At 41.2% G+C, this 18,533-nt stretch overlaps 1 protein-coding gene across 1 annotated transcript; it reads right to left on the bottom strand.

The window, feature by feature from the left end:
• Positions 1 to 773: 773 nt before the first annotated feature.
• LOC106568223 (transmembrane protein 120B) lies at positions 774 to 9,159 on the bottom strand. Its single transcript, XM_014138374.2, has 12 exons — positions 8,906 to 9,159; positions 6,557 to 6,675; positions 6,321 to 6,437; positions 6,165 to 6,224; positions 5,980 to 6,075; positions 5,793 to 5,882; positions 5,613 to 5,678; positions 5,380 to 5,441; positions 4,365 to 4,457; positions 3,709 to 3,773; positions 3,156 to 3,224; positions 774 to 2,928 (listed from the first exon to the last, which is right to left on the bottom strand). The coding sequence occupies exons 1-12, from the start codon at positions 8,966 to 8,968 to the stop codon at positions 2,812 to 2,814; spliced, it is 1,017 nt and encodes a 338-aa protein (XP_013993849.1). The 5' UTR covers positions 8,969 to 9,159; the 3' UTR covers positions 774 to 2,811.
• Positions 9,160 to 18,533: the final 9,374 nt, after the last annotated feature.

Genomic DNA, 18,533 nt, shown 5'->3' with positions numbered 1-18,533 from the left:
GCCTTTTGTGGTGTTTATTTTTTTAACATCTCTCACAATCATTGAGTGGTTGACTTGTACAACATTTTTTTGTAGCAGTTCCATTTCTAGGACGAGGCACTGACCTACTTAATGTACTGGGTTACCTTGAATAACTCTTCCTTGATACAATCACAGCTCTGGTCCACTGATCACTATCACCTGGCAAGATTTGTTTCAGGAAGTTGTCTGTTAATGGATACCTACTCAGGGAAAATATCCCTATTACATATGTTCATGTACCCTTTCTGCAGAGGATGATAAGCACTAATCAGTGACCGTGCTTACTAAGCATGTTGGTAAACAGTGCACCATCTTCTGAATACAATGTGATGCTGCACCTTTTATATTGTCAGGGCAATTTAATACTGTGGTTGAAAGCGGTTAGAAATGAGCTCCTTTCAAAGCTGGAGTCTGGACAAATATTTATTGCAGGTCACTAAGTTAAATGACAGTGCCCACTAGTGGTGATTGCTATGAAAAAAAGACAAGGCAGTGTTTCCTACTTAGATAACTGAATAATATGGACATGCTGATTGATACATTTCTTTAGGAAAGAAACATATTACATGATTTTCTAGTTGTAAAATATTACAGAGCCATATATATCCATGTATGTAAATAAATGGCTCTGACATAAATATGTTCCCCCAAGAGGGAACAGCTACCATCATGCAAAGCTGATTCAACATTAAGATATGTTGAAAATAAATCAGCCCAATCAATTAATCAAATGCCACAACTAAACATGAAAATACATTATACAATCAGATGTTTATTTGTCTTACAGCCATGTATACAGTGTGAAAAAGCAGTAAGAGACGGCATAAATTAAATGATTTTGTCCAGTGTCTCGTTACAGGTGTACGTTCAGGCACAAGTTAGTCTTATGACAGGACAATCCATGACATGAATATTAAACCAAACTCACAATACATGAGGAAATAGGATCTGTTGTGTACTGCGTTGTGGCAGACTGACCATTAGACCAACATTTTAAATTCAATAACATGCTTTAGCTTTTTCCCACAAGTGTAACAAAAATAGTGGTTCCCTTCAAGAGTACAATAGATTGTTTTTAATGAAAGACTAAAAGTCCAAGACCTTACATTTTCCCCAATAACATAACACTTGATTCCAAATGGAACAAAAACATACATCACGCAATTGTGACAGGCTACAGTGAGAGATAAGGCATTTAGAAAGCCCTGTCACTAAGAAATACATTTGTTCAGACCAATCCCTCTGTTCAAATGCACATCCAAATAACAGTAAAAACTTTAATAATGCTGAAAATGGGTACAAAAGCTCGAGATTTGTACATAGTTCAGAGCAGATGCGTTACTATACATACCATGTATGTCAGCAGAGTTATATACACTTGATCACTCCAGCACATTCGTGCTCAAGACATTATTGCCAATCATTTGTTCACAGTACCAGTGCTCATAGCAGCAATTGTATGTTGTGGACCTTAACAGCATAGTGATCAAGGTGAACTCAAACAACCAGCATCTTCTCACAACCTGAATTGGACAAGTCTCTTAAATAATAATTAATTGAAAGGGTTATCATTTTGAACCAGATTACAGGATAAAAAAAAAAAAAAATGGACTTTTGTCTCTAGTGCCGAATCCACTGTGTCTGAAAAGTTACAACACCAGGCACTCAGATTAGCAAGGTGCAGACCATTACAGAAAAGAAACCCTTGTATACTCAAACTTGGTCAGTATCATTAGTATATGCATCACTTAAAAATAGAACACCTGTGTAATTTATGGTTGCCAAATCAACCCAAACAATGGTAGTAAACTGCTGCTGTTAAAATGTGTAAATCGTCTATGATCAGTTTAGTCCTGGCTGGTACCTTGCTGAAAGAAGAAGCAGGCTTTAGTTTATATAATATAGACACGTAGACATGTCACTATCCAGAAATAAGCAAACAGGTTTACTTTCAACAGCACACTGGGGAGAAATATATAGTTCAATGCATCTTTCCTGAAAAACATCAAAACAACAGACACTTGTAGTTACAAATAACAGTGAAAAAAATGGCTGTGCCCTGGACGTATTCGAATATGCCATACCGATAACAGTTATGTGAAGTAGTGACATGACCACACAGTACATATACTTTGTAGGTAAACTCACCTTTTCTCATTACCTAATGCAGGCTTTCTCAAACTCAGTCCTGGGCCCCCCCTGGGTACACGTTTGTTTTTTTGTCCTAGCACTACACAGCTGACTCAAATACCCAACTAATCATCATCAAGCTTTGATTATTTGATTCAGCTGTGTAATGCTTGGGGAAACACTCAAACATGCACCTGGGGGGGCCCAGGACCGAGTTTAGGAAACCCTGACCTAATGCTACTTGTCTTTGTTGAGTTGCATATAGTTTGAAGAGTGGCTCTCTGCACATGTAGTTTATGCTCCGACCTAAAAACATCAACACCATAATTAATCAGTCTGTCCACTCACTAAATCTAAAAGGATCAAGCCTCAAACGGTCCAGGATCACAGTGGTTCATCTGCCAGACAAAAGCTGCTCTGTAGTGATTGCATGTGTAGCAAGGACAATGACAGGTTATCGGAAACAAAAGCACACTCAGCCAAGATTATTGGTTAATGTTGCAGCTGTCATCACGGTCCGAGACACATTGGTCTCTCTGCTCTGTCTTTTCCTGGCACAAACCCTCTGCCGTCCATCTTTCCATCGGCTGTGCATGTCAAAGTGCTCTTTTGCTTAATGGTTACTGGCTACTTGGAGGTCTGAGCTGTAGTCAGACTCGTTCACTCCTGCTTTTGCACCTTTTCTGGGTTTTCCTGGATCTTTTGGTGAACAACTTTCAATGTGGTGAGAAAATTCCCCAGGAATAGGACAAGAAATGTCAGTGCCAACATAAATACCTGAAAAGATACAAACAAAGGCATTAGGAATGACATGTAATCATGACATTTAGTATAATGACATCACAAGGTTTAACTTCCAGCGTCAGAGAGAAGTCTTGTAACGAGCATAGGCTACAAGACAATTCTAGACGAGCTTGCACAAGACGGGCTGGAAGTAGAGACATGATGTACTGCATTTGAAAACAAGGGACTTAGAGATTGTAGGGTAGTATTTCTGTCCTTACCTGCCACTCTTTACAGTCTTCATGTCCTGCCAACCGAAACAGAGTCATAGCATTGTACAGCTGCCAGAACTGTGAAGGGGATTGGAGAAAGAGAAAAAAGCTCAGTCCAAGACCTAAAACCTTATTCATGCACACGAGCATGAATAAGCTTACCCTGGTGTGTACATGTAAATGTATAAACAGCAGAAATAACCATCTTATTCAATGGAATAAGGAACAAAATTAAAGCCTTGAAATCATGTTGGGCAAGACTTTATTTTACAATAGTGACAGATTTTGCAACATCTTTTTACTTCCAGTTGACTGTCTCCCCACCCCACTCTCATCCCAGTCTGTGTGAAACACACTGGCACACACCCAGACTAACCTGACCTCATCCCTGGATGACCATTTAATTCAATTGTGTTTAAGTTCCTCACTGTTGAGAAAATATATTAAGCCTGATACGTCAATGTCTTGAGTTGAAAGTAGTAGAAAGGTGTAATAAATGTAAAACAACCTCTGAACTAAACCCATACTTAAAAGCTGTGTGGTGGTCTGGTGTTTGACTTACATGGCCGAAAAAGAGAAATGGCAAGAGGAAGGTGAGCCCTCTCCACATCCATGACTGAAACCCCTCTGCAAAACAGACATGCATACATTACTGATGGTGGAAAATTAACATTCAGTAAGGCACAAACTACAGAAAGTTTACATCCAGTTTAAAAAGCTTTGTCAAGGGTACAGGTTAATCATTAGACACATTATGGTAAGGAGAATACAGTAAGCTATACCAAAAACAGAGCTAAACATTCTGTATGTCAGAACCAATACTCTGTTCAAGGGGCAGCTGCAAACTAATTGTGAGATGTTATCCATCAGCTCACTGTGGTCAGCAAGATATACATTTTTCTAGTGGATTTCTATCATAATTGCAATTTTGGGCAGTAGAAAGGAAAACTTGGGATTCAAAGAGTGTGATGTTCTGCATGGTATTCCGACAACTGGGATTTCACTCAACATGGAAGAGAAACAACTTGCTTAAGGGTAAAACCCCACCTTCGTCCCATTTTTGCAGTCATGGGGTTGCTTGTGGCCCACTTCATTGTAACAACTATTAACACTCACAAATGTCTTGTAAATGGTTCAAAAGCCCACAGGGGGTTTCCCAAGTCATAACCAATAAGCAAGCCTTAGAAACTTTCCTAACTGAAAAGGAGCTCATCTTACCCACTGTGAGGTCCAACTGATTTCTCTCCCCCAAAGCTCGTAACCGGTATAAGCAGCCACTTTGGTAGTAATATTGAAGAAAATGCACAAAGCCTGAAAAACAAAAGGATGGATACATTTTTTTTCTATCAAACACCTTTACAACCAATAATGTATGAGCAATGACATGCACTTACATTACAGTAATTTAGGCTATATTGTGCAGCTTGTGATCCCCCCCCCCCCCTCCCCCAACACAATATCTACTAAACAAAACTATTAAACGCAACACACAAAAAAGTCAACTATTTTACCGAGTTACAGTTCATATAAGTAAATCAGTCAATTGAGATAAATTCAGCAGGTCCTAATCAACGGATTTCACATGACTGGGCAGGGGCCCACCCACTGGGGAGCCAGGCCCAACCAATCAGAAATAGTTTTTCTCCACAAAAGTTCTTTATTACAGACGAAATACTCCTCAGTTTTATCAGCTGTTCGGGCGACTGGTCAGACGATCCCACAGGTGAAGAAGCCGGATGTAGAGGTCCTGGGCTGATGTGGTTACACGTGGTCTGCGGTTGGTCGTACTGCCAAATTCTCTAAAATTACGTTTGAGGTGGCTTATGGTAGAGAAAGGACTATTCAATTCTCTGGCAACAGCTCTGGTGGACATTCCTGCAGTCAGCATGCCAATTGTACGCTCCCTCAAAACTTGAGACATCTGTGGCATTGTGTTGTGTAACAAAACTGCACATTTTAGAGTGGCCTTTTATTGTCCCCAGCACAAGATGCACATGTGTAATGATCATGCTGTATAATTCTTGATATGCCAGACCTGTCAGCTGGATGGATTATCTTGGCAAAGGAGAAATTATCCCTAATAGGGATGTAAACAAATTTGTGGAAAATAAGCTTTTTGTGCATATGGAAGATTTCTAGGATATTATATTTCAGCTCATGAAACATAGGACCAACACTTTACATGGTGCATTTATATTTCTGTTCAGTATAAATAGAGAAAGTAGATGCTTACTCTGGTAAATGGAGAATGCAAGGAATTGACTTCTAAACATCTGATACATGGACCCCTCTGGCCTTTGAGAAGAAGCAAACAGAGGAACCAATCAATACAGGTGATGGGATAACGTTTATCAATCAAACTGCTTGTCAGAAAACCTGAGGGCAACTGCCAACAGATGTTTTGCTTTTGACCAACAGCAACTCAAAGAAAGTGTTCAAAGTTAAAAAAATAAATAAAGCACTTACCAGGTAAGCATTACACCTGATAGGAAGGTAGAGACATAATGATGGGAGACCCACCACCCTTTGATCCTGAAAGGACACATGGAGTGGAATTAGAATAAAGAAGCACAACTTGGTAGGCACACTGGTAAAGTATTTTGATCTCACTGAGTTAATAGTCACATAAAAAGCTTAGTAGCTCACCGGGACCCATTGCTCATGAGGATGCTTTCCCTTATGGTCAAAGTGCAGTAGTACCAAACCAGCAAGAAGTTGAAAATTTCATCTGTGACACTGCAACAACAAAACAGACATTTACAACTACTTTGCTTTGATGAAACATTAAAAGATACTACAAGGAAACATCAAATGCATAACATAACCAACTCACCGGTAATTGAGCAAAAAGAGACAGGTTATGGCCCCAAACATCAAGATTATTGTCATAAAAAGCTTGAACTTCTCATATTCATCTTTATAGGCAAATCTGCTCCAGAGAATAGAACAAACAGGGGGTCATAAGCAGAAACCATGCGGATGTGACTGAATACAGATATTTTGTTAAAGCACACTTACTTTGCCTGGTTGTTGAGAAGTGTTACATTCACATTGCCAAGCACCAAACTTAAGTACAATCTGAAAAGAGAAACATTTTACAATATGCTTTGACACCCTCATATGGTAACATCTGTAACCAAAATATGTAATAATCATGTCCTCAAATAAACTGACCCATTCTTCTTTGGCAAATAGGCTTCCATATCAAAGAAGAAATTCTCTTTGTCTTTAATTTGCATTTGGATGTCTTTGATCAGTTCAGTTTCTTTCTCATCACTTGTTTTTGTGCACCTGTAGAAGAAAATGAAACCTTTAAATGCTCAGGTCCTACTTATGGGGACCTTTGCTACAGGAAAATAAGACTGAACCATTCCGTGTCAACTGACAACAATTAAGAGTAGGCTACTTACTTGCACAGACTGTGCCCGAGGTCTTTTAGACCCTTCCGCTGTTTACTAATGGCACTGCTGCATGTTGCCTGGAGGTTGGTGAGCTCATCGAGCTTCTGTCTGTACACTTTGTGAGTTTCCTATAAATTAAATGGAAATAAATAAGCGAAGATGTTTCATCTGTACTCAAATATGTTGATAGCAGAGACTGTCAAATCCGCAATTACTTTCACCAAAGAGAGTTTAGGCATGCAGTGATGGATAAGTCCAGGTCTAGGACAGATCCCTCACTTCCATTTCTAAGGAGTTTGAGGCTGATCCCTGATCTGGCAGAATATAATAGGTGGATGGAAGACAGCATTGCATTTGCGATATCATTGAACTTATCCTGTCCTTTCAAGTGGTGTCAAGAAGGAAATGAGAGGGAAAGAAGCCACTGCACCCTGGGTAAAGTGACCCTTATTTGCTACATACCTGCATTAGTTGACTGATTTAACTGCGCCGAGGTTACAATTTGGGGGATTTCACTATAAAAAACAACTAGCTAGCTACTAATCATTGTTATCAAACTGAGCTAGCTAGTTTGCTTGCTGATTATTATGACTTTAACAGGCTATTATTGCTAGTTAACGAGCTAACATTTGCCATTCACTGGCCAAATTTCCATGTATTAAATTCAAGTAAACCTGACTAGCATACCCCAGGATACTATACTGAACAAAAATATAAAATGCAACAATTGCAAAGATTTTACTGAGTTACAGTTCATAAGGAAATCAGTCATTTGAAATAAATTCATTAGGCCCTTAAGGATTGGAAATACAGACATGCATCTGTTGGTCACAGATAACTTCAACAACAAAAAAAGGGTAGGTGCATGGATCAGAAAACCAGTCAGTATCTGGTGTGACCACCATTTGCCTCATGCAGCGAGACATCTCCTTCGCATAGAGTTGGTCAGGCTGTTGATTGTGGCCTGTGGAATGTTGTCCCACTCTCCAATGGCTGTACGGAGTTGATGGATAATGGTGGGAACTGGAACACACTGTCTAACACGTCGATCCAGAGCATCCCAAACGTACTCAATGGGTGACATGTCTGGTGACTATGCAGGCCATAGAAGAACTGCGACATTTTCAGCTGTCAGGAATTGTGTACAGATCTTGGGGCCGTGCACTTTTGTGCTGAAGCATGAGGTGATGGCGGCGGATTAATGGCACAACAACGGGCCTCAGAATCTCATCACGTATCTCTGGGCATTCAAATTCCCATCGATAAAATGCAATTGTGTTCGGTGTCCATAGCTTATGCCTGCCAATAACATAATCCCACCGCCCCATGGGGCACTGGGGCTTATGGTTCACAACGTTAACTTCAACAAACCGCTTGCCCATCTAACAGTATAGCTTCCGTCCCTCTCCTTGCCCCAACCTGGGCTTGGACCAGGGACCCTCTGCACACATCAACAACTGACACTCCACAAAGCATCTTTACCCATCGCGCCACAAAAGCCACGGCCCTTGCAGAGTAAGGGGAACAACCACTTCAGGTCTCAGAGTGAGTGACGTCATCCGATTGAAACGCTATTAGCGCGCACCACCGCTAACTAACTAGCCATTTCACATCGGTTGCACCCACACAAAACCATACACGTGGCCTGCGGTTGAGAGGCCGGTTGGATGTACTGCAAATTCTCTAAAACGACAGAGGTGACTTATGGTAGAGAAAGGAATATTACATTCTCTGGTAACAGCTCCGGTGGACATTCCCGCAGTCAGCATGCCAATTGTACGCTCCCTCAAAACTTGAGACATCTGTGGCATTGTGTTGTGTGACAAAACTGCACATTTTAGAGTGGCCTTTTGTCCCCAGCACAAGGTGCATATGTGTAATGATCATGCTGTATAATTCTTCATTTGCCACACCTGTCAGCTGGCTGGATTGTCTTGGCAAAGGACAAATGCTCACTAATAGGGATGTAAACAAATTTGTAGACAATTTGAGAGAAATAAGCTTTTTGTGCATATGGAAGATTTCTGGGATCTTTCATTTCAGCTCATGAAACATGGGACCAACACTTTACATGTTGCGTTTATATTTTTGTTCAGCATAATTATATTGGAAAGTACCTGAATACAAAATATTGTGTACAATTATAACGTTACCCGATAACCTTCTCAAATTAGTATGCTGGGTTAACTAAGTTAGCTAGCTAGCTAGCAAACTAACTAACAGGCTAGCTAACAATCTACCAAACGGAGTTGACAATCGTAGCTATATCATCCTCCTCTCTTGCCGAACTGACGGTAGTACACGTCACGCTACGCACTAACGTTAGCTAGCTGTCAAACAGGCTTCACATAGGCCTACCTGTAATTGTTGATATTCTTGGTCAATTTCTTCCCAATCAGTTTGACACCTTTGCAGGGACATTTTGCAAGTTAGCGGCACGAGCTAGCTATTTCGCTTCCTCCGACTTCCTGTACAGAACCTCCAGATGGCTACAATACAGCCGCAGACAGTTACTAGTATTTTTTGGTCGCTACCACTGAGGTATAATAAGAATGGTAGCTACAGCTGTTCAAGATTATTTTTCCATGTCACGCTGTGCGCATGCGTCAGACCGCCCACTCCTGTCAAATGTACCTTTGTAACGTCACAGTTCTAAAAGTGCAGAAATATTCATACTAGACAGGAACGCCTACTACAATAACAGCTTCACATTACTGTTTGAGAAAAAAAAAAATTGATAATGATTTGAAGAGCAATATAATACATTTATAAGAACTGAAAAAAAAATTCTGACAGCGCAAACGCTGACAGGAAAATGTGTGCGTCTATGCAAGTTGGTTGCTATGGGGATAGAACGCTTGGTCACTGACTGTTGCCACGGTTCATTATAGACAGGTTGGTTGTTTAGCAAGTTAATCGACGAGTGCACAACAGACGGGGTTAGTGTAAATCAGGAATATGCAACCCTGGTCCTGGAGTAACTGAACTGGAAGACCAGGTGTGTTGAATTTAGGCAGTCATTGAACTGATCAATTAGCTCAGTTGGTCCGGTGTGGTGCCTTGTTGGAACAAAATCCTCTAGTATCTGCAGCACTCCAGGAAGAAGCAGACAGGAACTTTCTGGGGGAGGCGTAAACTTGGACGCGCAAGGTTCGATTTTAAACAAGGAAGCGAAATAGTATCTATAGTTCTATATTCTGGTAGGTGGTTTTAGCAACAGCTGTGCAGGACGTGGATGATAGTTCTGATGGTATGGGTGGGGATGATGAAAGTCTGTGGTGAAAAGTAAAATAAAAAAAGAATGGCCCTGCTATAAGAGCTGTTGACAGCAGTGACAGTTCTAGTGTTGAGACCGTGAAGAGGGTGAAGGTAGTGAAAAACAAAATGAATGATGTCTCGGAATCAGTGGCAATTTTAGCATGTAAATCTTGGTTGGGCAAAAAAGAAAAAGTGGGATGCATGCCAACAAAGCCACTAAACAATACATTAATTGCACTATAACGGTGAAAAACGGTGCCCACAAACTGTTATGGTTACATAAAGATGTCCCAACGGCAATCCCAACATTTTACCACTGCTACACCTGGCTATCAGCAGAACTCTGGCAGCAAAACCGTTAATTGAGCCTCATTTATTGCCTTTAAAAAAAAACATAGCTGATATGGCTAACTTGCTTAAACAAATGTGGTTTCTAATGACAATTGAGATGTACAAACTATGGCATAAGGAGACGGACAAGCGGATAAGAGGCAATCCGTAATTTCGATTAAGACATTAATGAGTGAACTAGGACAGACGCTAAAGCGCTTTTGAAATGTACAGTGACAGAATTCAGAACATGGGCCGTTCTTACAGTGCTCTCCCTGTACACCAAGTCAGAACGGTAGGATAAATAAAGGGGACATATAAACAGACAATGGAAGCTCTTACAATATTCAATGATTACATTTCTCTAAAACAGGTTATAGGCTACATGTGCACCACCAAGTCAGAACAGTAGGTGAATTTAAGAGGGGTAAATAGTCAAAATTATTAGGGTTAGGCACATGGCCTACTAACATCTTAATACACAACATACACTTAGTATTACTTTCTTAGCTAAAGTTGACATCTCCCTGGCATATTACATCATTTATGCAGCAGCATACAATACATTTTTGGACTCCCCTTGTTGTGCTCACTTGAACAGGAAAGTGTCGCAGCGGTCCTCTGTGGGAACATTTTGTCATAAAATTCTGGCATTCTCTGGATTTATGGTGCTTTCAAAACAACTGGGAACTCGGAAAAAAACAATGTTGAATCATGATGACGTCATTGATCTTCAGTTTGTAGCTCTAGAAAGAGGCTGGATTTACAATTCAGAATTGGATGACCGTTTAAAATGTATTTTCCCAGTCGGAGCTTGTTTATGCCTGACTTCCCAGTTGTCTTGAACTCACTGAAGTCAAGTTTTTGTAGTTCCGAGTTAAGTTGTTTTGTGCGCGGCACAAATAATGCTTCATTGACAGCATGGCTAATGTTGAAGGTTTATCATTTTAAACTTGGAAAAGAGCCCCTTAATTCCAGATTTGGGACCACACAGCCACTCCACTGAGTAGCAGGCTAGTGTTAGCTTTCGCAATTCTTGCAGTTAGCCACTGTCACTGATTCCTTCCAAACCACTCATTGTTGAATTTGCGATTTCCAAGTTGTGTAATGTTTATGGCCGATGAGCACTGATACGTTTTATTTATAATTTCTCTTCAGAATTTGTCTTCATATGACAAGGATTAAAAAGGATTTGCCAGTAGATTGTCGACTTGATTCATGATGACAACTGCTAGCTAAGATTTTTAAAGTATGATGTTGACATGATCAGTCCAATCAAAGCTACTGTACATATAACATGATTTGATGTCATTTTATCTGTGCCAATGACATTGAGCCTTCTTGGATGGGCACTTTTAATGTAACTCTATGGCAGCACACAAGGGGCTTGAATTTTCTAGCTCTACCCTTAGACTTGGCGGTGACGTAGTGTCCCCATGAGTGACAGAACACTGAGCCAATCACGGTGCAACGTGGTGCTGGCTTGCCCCACCACCACAGAAAGCACTGAGCTAGGCTGAAACACCTCCAATTTGGAGCTGCCTTTCTCAAGAAAACAAAAAAGAAACCGGGTTTGTATGCAGCTTTATTAACTTAATTGTATATATTTTTACATTGTTTGCAAACTATGTGACATGTATTAATGCCAAAATAACATGCAAACAGGCAAGTCCCCAAAAAATATAAAATGAATGCTCGGAATGGAAAGTTGTAATTGTGTTTCATCTACACACTATTCAATTAACCAATGCCGTTAAGAAAGAGATAAGGGCAGTCATATTAGCCGGTTCATTGGTAATGGTAGACTGTTAATATTCTGTGCTGACCATGTTCAGCAAGGGAAGATACTGAAAATGTAGAGGGGGGGCATAATGGTTGAAACCAAAAGGCTGTTCAGTAAGAAAGAGAGGCAAAGAAGTGAAAGCCTGTCAGTATTATTCATGTTTGAGAAGGTTGTACCTAAGAAAGTACAGATGAGCGTCCTGGCTTTTACTGTTAGAGTTTGTTCCACCTCCATTAAGGTGTTTTAAATGCCAAAGAATGGGACATGTAGTGGCTCTGTGCAAAGGAAAGAAAAGATGTGCCAAGTGTGGAGGGGAACATGATTATGGTGAATGTGGGAACAATGTCAAGGTTAAATGTTGTAAGAGCCTTGAGAGGCCCAAAGATATAAAATCACTCATGTCTCTTATGTAGAGGCTGCAAGCCAGATTGGTGGAACTCTTATGCAGAATTTTATTTTTTATTTTTATTTCACCTTTATTTAACCAGGTAGGCAAGTTGAGAACAAGTTCTCATTTACAATTGTGACCTGGCCAAGATAAAGCAATGCAGTTCGACAACATACAAAAACATAGAGTTACACATGGAGTAAAACAACATACAATCAATGATACAGTAGAAAGAAATAAGACTATATACAATGTGAGCAAATTATGTGAGATAAGGGAGGTAAAGGCAAAAAAGGCCATGGTGGCAGAGTAAATAAAGTATAGCAAGTAAAACACTGGAATGGTAGATTTGTTATTTGAAGAAAGTTCAAAGTTAAAATATAAATAATATGGTGCAAAGGAGCAAAATAAATAAAATAAATAAAGTAGGGGAAGAGGTAGTAGTTTGGGGTAAATTATAGATGGGCTATGTACAGGTGCAGTGATCTGGGAGCTGCTCTGATAGCTGGTGCTTAAAGCTAGTGAGGGAGATGCGTTTCCAGTTTCAGAGATTTTTGTAGTTCGTTCCAGTCATTGGCAGCAGAGAACTGGTAGGAGAAACGACCAAAGGAGGAGTTGGCTTTAGGCGTGACCAGAGAGATATACCTGCTGGAGCGCGTGCTACAGGTGGGTGCTGCTATGGTGACCAGTGAGCGGAGATAAGGGGGGACTTTACCTAGCAGGGTCTTGTAGATGACCTGGAGCCAATGTATTTGGCGACGATTATGAAGCGAAGGCCAGCCAACGAGAGCGTACAGGTCGCAGTGGTGGGTAGTATATGGGGCTTTGGTGACAAAACGGATGGCACTGTGATAGACTGCATCCAGCTTGTTGAGTAGGGTATTGGAGGCTATTTTGTAAATGACATCGCCGAAGTCGAGGATTGGTTGGATGGTCAGTTTTACGAGGGTTAGTTTGGCAGCATGAGTGAAGGATGCTTTGTTGCGAAATAGGAAGCCAATTCTAGATTTAAGTTTGGATTGGAGATGATTGATGTGAGTCTGGAAAGAGAGTTTACAGTCTAACCAGACACCTAGGTATTTGTAGTTGTCCACAAATTCTAAGTCAGAACCGTCCAGAGAAGTGATGCTGGACAGGCGGGCAGGTGCAGGCAGCGATCGGTTGAAGAGCATGCATTTAGTTTTACTTGTATTTAGGAGCAGTTGGAGACCACGGAAGGAGAGTTGTATGGCATTGAAGCCTGTCTGGAGGGTTGTTAACACAGTGTCCAAAGAAGGGCCAGAAGTATACAGAATGGTGTCGTCTGCATAGAGGTGGATCAGAGATTCACCAGCAGCAAGAGCGACATCATTGATGTATACAGAGAAAAGAGTTGGCCCAAGAATTGAACCCTGTGGTACCCCCATAGAGACTGCAAGAGGTCCTGACAGCAAGCCCTCCGATTTGACACACTGAACTCTATCAGAGAAGTAGTTGGTGAACCAGGCGACGCAATCGTTTGAGAAACCAAGGCTACTGAGTCTGCCGATGAGGATGTGGTGATTAACAGAGTCAAAAGCTTTGGCCAGGTCAATGAATACGGCAGCACAGTATTGTTTCTTATCGATGGCGGTTACGATGTCGTTTAGGACCTTGAGCGTGGCTGAGGTGCACCCATGACCAGCTCTGAAACCAGATTGCATAGCGGAGAGGGTGCGGTGGGATTCGAAATGGTCGGTAATCTGTTTGTTGACTTGGCTTTCGAAGACCTTAGAAAGGCAGGGTAGGATGGATATAGGTCTGTAGCAATTTGGGTCAAGAGTGTCACCTCCTTTGAAGAGGGGGATGACTGCAGCTGCTTTCCAATCTATGGGAATCTCAGACGACACGAAAGAGAGGTTGAACAGGCTAGTAATAGGGGTTGCAATAATTTCGGCAGATAATTTTAGAAAGAAAGGGTCCAGATTGTCAAGCCCAGCTGATTTGTAGGGGTCCAGATTTTGCAGCTCTTTCAGAACATCAGCTGAATGGATTTGGGAGAAGGAGAAATGGGGGAGGCTTGAGCGAGTAGCTGTGGGGGGTGCAGCGCTGTTGAATGCAGTAGGGGTAGTTAGGTGGAAAGCATGGCCAGCCGTAGAAAAATGCTTATTGAAATTCTCAATTATAGTGGGCTTATCGGTGGTGACAGAGTTTCCTATCCTCAGTGCAGTGGGCAGCTGGGAGGAGGTGTTCTTATTCTTCATGGACTTTACAATGTCCCAGAACTTTTTAGAGTTTGAGTTGCAGGAAGCAAATTTCTGTTTGAAAAAGCTAGCCTTGGCGTTTCTAACTGCCTGTGTGTATTGCTTTCTAACTTCCCTGAAAAGTTGCATATCGCGGGGGCAGTTCGATGCTAATGCAGAACGCCACAGGATATTTTTGTGTTGGTTAAGGGCAGTCAGGTCTGGGGAGAACCAAGGGCTATATCTGTTCCTGGTTCTACATTTCTTGAAAGGGGCATGCTTATTTAAGATGGTGAGGAAGGCATTTTTAAAAATAACCAACCATAACTGACGGGATGAGGTCAATATCCTTCCAGGATACCAGGGCCAGGTCGAATAGAAAGGCTTGCTCGTTGAAATGTTTCAGGGAGCGTTTGACAGTGATGAGTGGAGGTCGATTGACCGCTGACCCATTACGGGTGCAGGCAATGAGGCAGTGATCGCTGAGATCTTGGTTGAAAACAGCAGAGGTGTATTTAGAGGGCACGTTGGTTAGGATGATATCTATGAGGGTGCCAGTTTTTGCGGCTTTGGGGTTGTACCTGGTGGGTTCATTAATAATTTGTGTGAGATTGAGGGCATCAAGCTTGGATTGTAGGATGGTTGGGGTGTTAAGCATGTCCCAGTTTAGGTCACCTAGTAGCACGAGCTCTGAAGATAGATGGGGGGCAATCAGTTCACATATGGTGTCCAGAGCACAGCTAGGGGCCGAGGGGGGTCTATAGCAGGCGGCAACGGTGAGAGACTTGTTTTTAGAGAGGTGGATTTTTTAAAGTAGAAGTTCAAATTGTTTGGGTACAGACCTGGATAGCAGGACAGAACTCTGCAGGCTATCTCTGCAGTAGATTGCAACACTGCCCCCTTTGGTCATTCTATCTTGTCTGAAAACGTTGTAGTTAGGGATGAAGATTTCAGAGTTTTTGGTGGACTTCCTAAGCCAGAATGATGGAGATAATAGGGTTACTCCTGGAATAAGTAGACCTACTGTAGGAAATGTTGCTTTTGTTGGTCAACACAAATACCAGCTCAGAAATCTTGCTTTCACAAATGTATTGTTTCAAAGGACACCTTAATAGTTACTTAGATTAACTTTCATTGGAAAGGTTATCAACCTGACTACGTTTGTGGAAAAAAGAACTGCCAAGTTGAAGATCATTGTGGAAGCAGCAACAGAGTTTTTAGGATTTAACAGATGTTACTGTTGCCATGATTGTTGATATGTCAACTCCTAATAATACTAATGATGGAATGTCTCAGTATGATGATAATTAGAGTTATGGTTTTTGTTATCGTTCAGTGGAATGCCAGAAGATTTATTGCTAATGGTCAGGAGTTTTAAGAAATATGTAATAGATTTAGAGATCAAACTTGATGTGATATGTGTTCAAGAAACATGGCTTACACCACATCTTGATTTTATTATTCCTGGTTATTGTTCAATCAGATCTGATAGATGAATTGGACAGGGTGGTGGTTGTGCTACATTCATAAGAGAAGGTCTTGTATATCGTAATATAACTGAACGTGTGATGGTGGAAATCTACAGTGTAGGTAGTAATATTAAGTCACACAATTTGTACAACCCTGGTCATCAACAATCTGTAGCGATGTTTGATGAAACACCAGGAGAATTGGGCTCTAGAGAGATATGCTGTGGCGACTTTAACGCACGTAATAGTTTATGGGGAAGCACACAGATGCTAGTGGTACTATTGTGGAAGATATGATGGAAACGAGCATTAGTATGTCTTAACGATGAATGTGGTTGTACAAGAGTTGATGTTGTTAGAGGGGTTACATCCAGCCTGGACCTCACAATGGCTTCTACAGTTGAAGTCGGAAGTTTACAAACACCTTAGCCAAATACATTTAAACTCAGTTTTTCACAATTCCTGACATTTAATCCTAGTAAAAATTCCCTGTCTTAGGTCAGTTAGGATCACCACTTTATTTTAAGAATGTGAAATGTCAGAATAATAGTAGAGTGATTTATTTCAGCTTTTATTTCTTTCATCACATTCCCAGTGGGTCAGAAGTTTACATACACTCAATTAGTATTTGGTAGCATTGCCTTTAAATTGTTTAACTTGGGTCAAACGTTTCGGGTAGCCTTCCACAAGTTCCAGAAAAAGTTGGGTGAATTTTAGCCCATTCCTCCTGACAGAGCTGGTGTAACTGAGTCAGGTTTGTAGGCCTCCTTGCTCGCACACAATTTTTCAGTTCTGCCCACAAATGTTCTATAGGATTGAGGTCAGGGCTTTGTGATGGCCACTCCAATACCTTGACTTTGTTGTTCTTAAGCCATTTTGCCTCAACTTTGGAAGTATGCTTGGGGTCATTGTCCATTTGGAAGACCCATTTGCGACCATGCTTTAACTTCCTGACTGATGTCTTGAGACGTTGCTTCAATATATCCACATAATTTTCCTTCCTCATGACGCCATCTATTTTGTGAAGTGCACCAATCCCTCTTGCAGTAAAGCACCCCCACAACATGATGCTGCCACCCCCGTGCTTCACGGTTGGGATGGTGTTCTTCAGCTTGTAAGCTTCCCCCTTTTTCCTCCAAACACAACGATGGTCATTTTGGCTAAACTGTTCTATTTTTGTTTCATCAGACCAGAGGACATTTCTCCATAAAGTACGATCTTTGTCCCCATGCGCGGTTGCAAACCGTAGTCTGGCTTTTTTTATGCCGGTTTTGGAGCAGTGGCTTCTTCCTTGCTGAGCGTTCTTTCAGGCTATGTCGATATAGGACTCGTTTTACTGTGGATATAGATGCTTTTGTACCTGTTTACTCCAGTATCTTCACAAGGTCCTTTGTTGTTGTTATGGGATTGGTTTGCACTTTTTCGCACCAAAGTACGTTCATCTCTAGGAAACAGAACGCGTCTCCTTCCTGAGCGGTATGACGGCTGCGTGGTCCATTGGTGTTTATACTTGCGTACTATTGTTTGTACAGATGAACGTGGTACCTTCAGGCGTTTGGAAATTGCTCCCAAGGATGAACCAGACTTGTAGAGGTCTACAATTTTTTTTCTGAGGTCTTGGCTGATTTCTTTTGATTTTCCCATGATGTCAAGCAAAGAGGCACTGAGTTTGAAGGTAGGCCTTGAAATACATCCACAGGTACACCTCCAATTGACTCAAATTATGTCAATTCGCCTATCAGAAGCTTCTACATTTTCTGGAATTTTCCAAGCTGTTTAAAGGCACAGTCAACTTAGTGTATGTAAACTTCTGACCCACTGGAATTGTGATACAGTGAATTATAAGTGAAATAATGTGTCTGTAAACAATTGTTGGAAAAACTACTTGTGTCATGCACAAAGTAGATGTCCTAACCGACTTGCCAAAACTATAGTTTGTTAACAAGAAATTTGTGGAGTGGTTGAAAAACTAGTTTTAATGATTCCAACCTAAGTGTTTGGGGACAAAGATCGTACTTTTTGGAGAAATGTCCTATGTTCTGATGAAACAAATATAGAACTGTTTGGCCATAATGACCATTGTTATGTTTGGAGGAAAAAGGGGGAGGCTTGCAAGCCGAAGAACATCATCCCAACCGTGAAGCACAGGGGTGGCAGCATCATGTTGTGGGGGTGCTTTGCTGCACTTCACAAAATAGATGGCGTCATGAGGAAGGAAAATTATGTGGATACATTGAAGTAACATCTCAAGACTACAGTCAGGAAGTTAAAGCTTGGTCGCAAATGGGTCTTCCAAATGGACATTGACCCCAAGCGTACTTCCAAAGTTGTGGCAAAATGGCTTAAGAACAACAAAGTCAAGGTATTGGAGTGGTCATCACAAAGCCCTGACCTCAATGCTACAGAAAATTTGTGGGCAGACTGAAAAAGTGTGTGCGAGCAAGGAGGCCTATAAACCTGACTCAGTTACACCAGCTCTGTCAGGAGGAATGGGCCAAAATTCACCCAACTTATTATGGGAAGCTTGTGGATGGCTACCCGAAACTTTTGACCCAAG

This window comes from Salmo salar, chromosome ssa13 (assembly GCF_905237065.1).
Source record: "Salmo salar chromosome ssa13, Ssal_v3.1, whole genome shotgun sequence".
NCBI lineage: Eukaryota > Metazoa > Chordata > Actinopteri > Salmoniformes > Salmonidae > Salmo > Salmo salar.
Note: the sequence above shows the minus strand (reverse complement) of the source record. Positions and strands in the feature narration are given on the sequence as shown.